The sequence below is a fragment of the Camellia sinensis genome, chromosome 9, assembly GCF_055761805.1.
Source record: "Camellia sinensis isolate YWXY chromosome 9, ASM5576180v1, whole genome shotgun sequence".
Lineage (NCBI taxonomy): Eukaryota > Viridiplantae > Streptophyta > Magnoliopsida > Ericales > Theaceae > Camellia > Camellia sinensis.
Window position 1 is genome coordinate 49,855,986 of NC_138969.1, and position 8,086 is coordinate 49,864,071.

At 36.7% G+C, this 8,086-nt stretch overlaps 1 protein-coding gene across 1 annotated transcript; it reads left to right on the forward strand.

Moving 5' to 3' along the window:
• The first annotated feature begins 737 nt into the window (after positions 1 to 737).
• On the forward strand, positions 738 to 7,464 carry LOC114261601 (uncharacterized). The gene is made up of 9 exons (XM_028201883.2): positions 738 to 1,022; positions 3,993 to 4,756; positions 4,885 to 5,073; positions 5,210 to 5,318; positions 5,418 to 5,476; positions 5,553 to 5,724; positions 5,836 to 5,930; positions 6,220 to 6,619; positions 6,937 to 7,464. The coding sequence occupies exons 1-9, from the start codon at positions 875 to 877 to the stop codon at positions 7,038 to 7,040; spliced, it is 2,040 nt and encodes a 679-aa protein (XP_028057684.2). The 5' UTR covers positions 738 to 874; the 3' UTR covers positions 7,041 to 7,464.
• Positions 7,465 to 8,086: the final 622 nt, after the last annotated feature.

Consider the following 8,086-nt stretch of genomic DNA (forward strand, 5'->3'; position numbering starts at 1 on the left):
CTGGACAGGAGGGGGCCTCAACCAGTGGCGGAGGAGCGGCGGAGGCGGTGGTGCTGCGACGAGCTGTGATCGGCGAGGCGGTGGTGCTGCAACTGCAACGATTGGCGAGGAGGTGGTGCTGCGACGATCGGCGGCGGTGGTGCTGCCTCCTCCTCTTTCTCTTCTCCTCTCTTCTTCCTCTCTTCTCTCCCTCTTTCTCCTCTCCTCTTCCCTCTGTTTGTGCAGAGCTCCTTTGCTTGAAAAGGAAAAAAAAATTCGAGCCGTTTCGAGCCTCTCAGTTTCGAGCTCTGAGTCATTTTCCTTTTGATTAAAATAGTCATAAAAAGACAAAATTAGTTTTTTAATCTAATAAAATAAAATATCAAATTTAAATCATAATCATTTCATTTCATTTTTTCTCTCATAAAAGTAAAAAACCTATCTCAAACGAGATTTTTTAGCCTCAAACTTGGCTTCGTTTGACAACAGATTATTTTAATAACTTTTTGATTTTTGAACTAAAATATGAGATAAAAAACTAGTATGTTTATAATGATTTTTTATAAAAAGATATGTAAAAAGTACAGAGAAAAAAAAATCTTTAATTTTTTGATATAAGTTCTAGATTTTTCGATTTTTTAAATAATTTTTTGATTTTTAAATTAAAAATATTACATGCCAAATGAGGCCTAAAAAAAAAAAAAAAAAAAAAAAAAAAAAAAAAAAAAAAAAAACCAATCCGCATCCCAAACTATGCTTGTAGATAGAATTAAGGCGGGTATATTTTGATGCTTTCCCAAAGTCGGTTACGCTAAACTCTACCTCTTCTATAAAAGCGTAGCCCTCGTACGATCAATCACCCTCTCTCTCTCTCTCAATCTGCAAAGATCCGTGAATGGAGTCGACGAAACGCGAATTACCGAGACCTGACTCATCAGACGAACCTGTTGTAGCCAAGAAGGCAAAGTTGGTTGAAGCAGAGTCCTCCGACCCACCCAAACCCCATCAACGAGTGCTACTCAACCCTGCCGATTGCGATTTAGGTTTCTTGAATCCTTTCTTGTTCTTTGAATTTCATTTCTTGCATTTTCGAACCCTAACTTCTTCAATTAATCCATTTTCGCTCTTGTTTCTTCGCCATTTCTTGTGCATTTGTATACTGAGATTCTCACAAATATATATATATATATAGGCTGATATGTTTGTGTGTCTTGTGTTTAGTGGATTGAGTGGCTTGAGAGTTTTGTTTGTGTCAAGAATTTTATTAAATGCATTCTTTAGTTTTGATTATTAACCCTAACTGCGTTATAGTTCATAATATGCTGTGGATTGTTCTGCTTCTATGTTGTTGTTTTTGACAATCTATGTTACATGGACATTAAACATATATACCAATTTCTGTTATAATGGTTCACAAATGACATAGATTGTATTGTAGTTATTTACTTACTTGGTTTTGCTTGATTTTTATCTTAATGATGACCTAAGTCCTTCAATCGCTGAGAATCCTCCATTATAAATGGTTCACAAATGACCTTGTAAATGCATAAATCACAAAATTCTTAATAGGCTAAAAAAAGAGTCACCTAGAAGAAAGGAAGTCAAGATTTGATTACATAGGATGCTCTTCCACCATAACAGTCACAACAGTTTCCATTATGAATTTAGGAAATGTTATGGTGATCTTGGAGCTAAATACTCCACACCGGTCTTCACATAAACACTTGTCCTGTTATCTTCTAAAAGCTAACACGAAAGTGCTGAGTTCTAATGTTTTAATCAATAAAAATCAAATTGGGATACCACATGAACTTGTTCTAAGACTACCAAATAATATTCCTGAATTTAGACAAAGAACTATAAATTCCAAAATCGGGAAGGAAAATAAAATTTCCTTTTTAAAGAACTTGAAATAAAAATATTGAAAACACACAGGACAAAATATAAGGAAGTCCAGATTTAAATGCCATACCTATGGTTGAGGATAGGTGTTGGAAAACAGTACCATCAAATGAGTTGGTATATGAAAACTTGACTGACATTCACCAAAAGGCAAACCCAAAATCTGGGGCTCATATCTGTTTTAGATGTTGAATGTTGGGAATGACAGCTGGAAACGTAAGAAGGTATCTGCCAGATGTGGCTTCTTCTTAAATTAACAGAATTAAGAAATTATTTTTACCTTTCAGTTAACCTAGGAAAACTGTTGCTAGTTATTAGATGGTGTGAGTTTTCGGGAGAAAAATGCCATTACTGAACTTCAACAATTAGTTCACACCAAATAAGGTTCTGACATTATAATATAGTATAGATAGTATAGATATAACACTATCATTATATATATTTATTATTGTATAATTGCTATAAATTGAGTAAAATGCCTTATATAACATCATTTTATCTCACATAATGGATTAAATATATAAAAATACAATCATTTTTTGCCGAGTCCACGTATTCTTAAATTTTAGGTTTGATTCGATAGTTGTGGACGTCTATGTTACACGGACTCTCTGGTTTTTGGGAGGTACCCGGGTCGACACGACACGACACGACACGGGTATGGATGCGGGATACGGCTAGATACAAATGGATACGGCTGAAACTCAAAGATGGAGAGAGAGAGAGAGAGAGAGAGAGAGAGGGGAGGGGGGGCTGAAACTCACCTTTGCAAAGAAAGTCGAGTCGCAAAGCAAGATCGAAACGCGAACCCTAGTTGCAAACTCGATTGAATCGAAGGAGATCTGAAACCCAACTTCTCGAAGTTCAATTCCACCCATAAAACGACCCTAGGGCTTCAATTCCCCTTTGGTCTCTCTCTCTCTCTCTCTCTCCTCGTATCTTTCTTCTGCTGCATTCTTTTCTCTCTCGTCTTCTATCATTGTCTTCTCTTCTCTCTTTATCTCTCTTCCTTTTAATATAATTTATATTATATAATATCATTCACCAAAAAAATATATTATATTATATAATATAGTATATCATAAATAATATAATTTTTATGCCTAAAATAAAAATAATTTATTTTTATCCTATATAATATAATTTATTTTATGCTTAAAATAATTTTTGTTTTTTATTTATTTTTTATTTCTTATTTATTTTTTAACAAAATATGTTATTCCTTAGTAAATCTTAACTCATCTTCATATAATAAATATATTTAAAAAATAACTATTTAACGTATCCCCGTACCCGTATCCAAATTTAGATCCATATTCACATATCCTCAATTTTTAATTTTGAAGTGTCCGACCCCTAGATACGCACCTGCACCCGATATCCGTACCCGAGTCCGTGTAACGTAGGTGGACGTAGCCCTAGGATAGGTGTGAACCACGTAAATCTTTGTGTTCGTGTGTACTTATTTTGCGTTTCTTGTTTTGTTCTTGTTTGTGTTTCGCGTCTCACCGACCTAACCAACATATTGGATCAGTGTATCAATTCCTAACATGATTGCCTTCTCTCTCTCTCTCTCTCTCTCACACACACACACACACACACACACACACACAATTGAAATCAGGGCCATATGGACCAAATTGGACAACTAACGAGCAAAAATATCATCCTATTCAATGAACTTGCATGCTGCAGAAAATGCCTATAATTTGCTGTTGCATAATCATCTTTCCATAAATGTGCAGCAACTAGCAACCCACTGCTTTTCTCTGTATAGTGGACAATACCCTTTTCATTCTCAAATGTGTCTCCTCACACATTATGAAATGTTCAAGCAAGTCCATTTGCCTAATGATGTTGAATTTTAATTGTTGGGAGCATGCTCTTTCCCCTCAAATAGTATGTGAATGCTTCATTAATTTTACTGGTGACCTTTTTCAATAACTTCTTTGACTGATGGTTATCTCCTTGGAGAACTTTGAAACCACAGTGTGATTTGTGAGATGTGTTGATTTCTGAGTCAAGCATTAGTATTGACATGAACCACACTTATAGAAATATTATTTTTGTTTATGACTGATAATCAATTTAAATTATTATCCTTTCACCAGATTTCAATATTGAAGGCAATGGTCTGCAAGGTTCTGCGCTTCATGAAAAGGGATTTGCGTATTGCTGGTCTGGTGCTCGTGCCAATGTAGGAATTACTGGGGGCAAGTATTGTTTTGGTTGCAAAATCATTTCAGCTCAGCCAGTTGATATGGAAGATACGCCCGTTGATCAGCAGCATGTGTGCCGCCTAGGCATCTCAAGAGGTGATGATAATGTTGGAAACCTTGGGGAGACTGAGCACAGCTTTGGGTTTGGAGGCACTGGAAAATTTTCCAGTGCACGAAAGTTCCCAGATTATGGTGAAAAATTTGGGGTTGGTGATACAATTGTTTGTGCCGTTAATCTAGAAAACAAGCCGTGGGCTTTCATAAGTTTCTCAAAAAATGGGAAGTGGTTGGGTATTGCAAAGCATTTTGATGCTGGTTCGAATGGGCTTGGAGTAGTGGATTCTCCTATTAGAAAGCTACAGTGGGAATCAGCACTCTTTCCCCATGTTTTATTGAAAAATGTTGTAGTAGCGTTGCAGTTCAGTCCTGAAGATGGACTTGTTCCTGAAGATGGCTACAAACCTTGGGCTTATGCTCTCATGGATGGAAATGCAATTATGGGACCCACTTTTCCCAACCTAAGGGATTGTGAAGTGATGATGATGGTGGGTTTACCTGCCTCTGGCAAGTCTACTTGGGCTGAGAAGTGGGTAAAGGAGCACCCTGAAAAGAGATATATTTTGCTTGGAACAAACCTAGCTCTGGACCAAATGAAGGTTTCAGTTTTTTTATTTCTTTGCTTTTGGTGATTTATTCTTGTTTTTCTGCTTTTCAGAAACAGGTTTGTCAAACAATGATGTTCTCCACTGTTGATTTACTTGACAAAAGTTTGACCTTCTTATAGGTGCCTGGACTGCTGCGCAAGAGTAATTATGGTGAAAGATTTGATCGACTGATGGACCGTGCAACTGGGATATTTAATACCCTACTAACAAGGGCTGCTAAGACTCCGCGTAATTACATTCTTGATCAAACAAATGTGTACAAGAGTGCGAGAAAACGTAAACTGAAGCCATTTGCAGACTATCAAAAGGTAGCTTCATAATGTCATTCTTTATGATCGTGATGAAGATCAAATGCTGGTGATTGATTCTGGAGGTTCCATTTCTTGTAAAGCTTTTTATTGTGTCTAATATTTTGACCTATATGGTACTGTGCACCCAATTCAGATTGCTGTCGTGGTTTTCCCAAAACCAGAAGAGCTCAAGTCTCGTGCTGATAAAAGATTCAAAGAAATGGGAAAGGAGGTTCCAGCTGATGCAGTGAATGAAATGTTAGGTATCTTGCTGATGTTTTGGCTTCTATTTCTCCAATTTAACCTAGTTCTCAAACTAATTTGTTACCTTATGAATGTGATCTGCAATTTTTCTTTGGCAGCCAATTATGCTTTGCCTATGAGCAAGGACATGCCTAGAGCAGATGAGTATTTTGATCAGGTAATTTCCAAGAACAGGAATCTTGTTTTGTATGCTTTTTGTTGAAAATGTGGCTAATGCTATGATCTATGGCTAGGTCATCTTTACTGAACTTGGCAGAGGAGAGTCACAGAGATATTTGGACGAGATGAAGTGTGCTCTAGCATCTAATGCAAATGTGAACCCAAAGAGTGTTTCACCTTATTCTCAAGAAAGTTCTCTCCAGTCATATAACAGCTCTCAAGTGCAAAATCAAGAAACTGTTTCAGGTTTTTGTCTGTTTGTTTGTTTTTTCTTTGGTCTCCCTTCTGTAAGCCCCATTATGAGTATAGAATTTACAACTGGCATCTACTAATTTATATTACTGATATATTTCTTAGGATATTTCCCTTGTGGCTCAGTCGGCAGCGGACACTGGGAAAGTTCTTATCCACCTCAGCCTCAATTGAATTATCATTACCAAATGCCTAGTCAAGTAAGTGAAAATTGTCCATTTCCTACATTTGTGAATTTGTAATCAAGTCTGGTTCAAGCTAAAGTTAATCTTAACTTCTCATGGATAATGCTTTGCTACTTGGAGATGTTCAGTAAGTCTTCTGCTGCAACTTCATTGATTTAAATGATCAAGTATTTTCATTCAATATTTTCTATTAGTAGTAGTATGATTGGTTTGAAAAAGAATAACTGCTTTGATTCTTGTTTTCACTTATGCCGATTAATTTTTAGTTTTTAGCAGTTGGAAGATGATGAGTTGAATGTTACAGGTGAACTCTGCAAATCCTGGAAGAATGGATTCATTTCCTGTAGCTCATCAAGGCAAGCAAACTCCCCCTGTGCTGAATGATCCATATGGGAGTTATGGTGGTGGGTTTGATCACTCAAGGAGAAATGACATTGAAAGCAGAATTGTCAATCCTGGTTGTGCTACTGACCCTCACCGAACTTATAGTGTGGGTGGACCCTACAGCCATCCAAATGTTGAAAGCATGAATTTCATGTCTGGTGGTGCAACTGGCCCTTACCAGAGTGGCGTGTTTGAACCCTATTCAATGCCTTACAGCACTTACGGTGAACATACTGGTTTCCCAGGGCCAGCAGGTTCCCACGTTGATCTGCAAGCTTCAAGACAATCGACATTTCAGCCCAGTCCTTTCACCACATATGGTATGTGTTGTAACTCATTATTTGTGTCCATGACACCTGTTCTTTATGTTTTCTAATCTGGTTTTGTGTAGGACACTCTTTTTGCTTTGTTCCCTGCTTGTATAGAACAAACATGGAAGTATAAAAGAATCTTGATGCATAGATTGTTTAGCCAAAACTGACATTTAAATATCAGGTTTATGAATGATAATTGTTTTCCCAAGAATGATACGCAAGTACGAATTTTCATTTTCCCTATCTGACTATATTATGTTCTGCTTTGTTGGTTATACATATAACTTGAAGTTATTGGGGGAATTGCTATATGTGTTTTTCAGGTTCACCTTATGGAAGTCCAGTCCCAAGGCCTCCATATGGAAATCTTCCTGTTGATATGCCACCTCCTGGAGGATATGTCCCACCTCGTTCAGGGTACTACTGATGTGGAATCACAGGCGAGTATGAAGTTTGTAAAGCTGAAGTTCAGTGATGATGTGATGAATGACAAAGAAGCCTATAGGTCTGTAAAAAATTAAAAAAAATATAAGAAATGAAACTCTTGAAAGGCCCTATGATTATTTTGTAGATATCAGCTGACTCAGAAGGCACATGACAATGGCTAATGAAAATCCCTGATTCTTTCTTCACCGTACAAGTTCTTCTGTGAATATGTAGCAAATTATGGAACATGAATGATTCACTTCAATTCTTGGAAAGGGTTTGTGATTGTTTTCCAGTTACTGAAGACCAGAGGGCAATGGTAGATAATGAAATATATAGTAGTAGGTAGTGGCATTTTGTTGCATTATGTTTTGTGTGTTTAATTTGCAGCTAATCAAATGACTAGTCTGTTTTGTTTTTTCCCAGAGATGATCTATACATATTAAAAAACAATTAAGTTTTTAAACGAATTGAATTATGGTCGGCCCACAAGAATGTGACAACACTGTAATCTTTTTGAGTTCTGTAGCAAACTACTTATTTGTGTTGAAATATTTCATTCACAGCTTGATTGGAACAACATGCTTCACGGGTAATTATTTATTAATTTTGAAATATAGACACATAAGTATTCTTTAGTATTGTGAATGGTGGAGAAGGTGGATATGAGAGGTATTGTGTTGGGTGATTGAAGAATATGAGAGTATAGAATAAAATTATGATTGATTAAGAGTACGAACACGTGGCATTTTGGAAATAGCCTATAATTTTCCCATGCTTCACAGCCTTGTAAAATAATCTGCAGGACGAATAGAATGGAAATTGGCATTGTTTGGTCTTGGACAACAGAAAGTGCAACTTTGCAAGCACAGAAGCTTCCTCAAAAAAAGCTTCCATGCTTTTCTATCCGTCCTACCGGTGTTCCCTTTTAGTAACTCTGCCCCCAACACGCACCAATGTCTCCTCTGTTTTCCTCTCTTATCTCTCTAATAAATATTGTACACTTCAATGCATTTGTGTATATTATACATACAAATACTAACATAA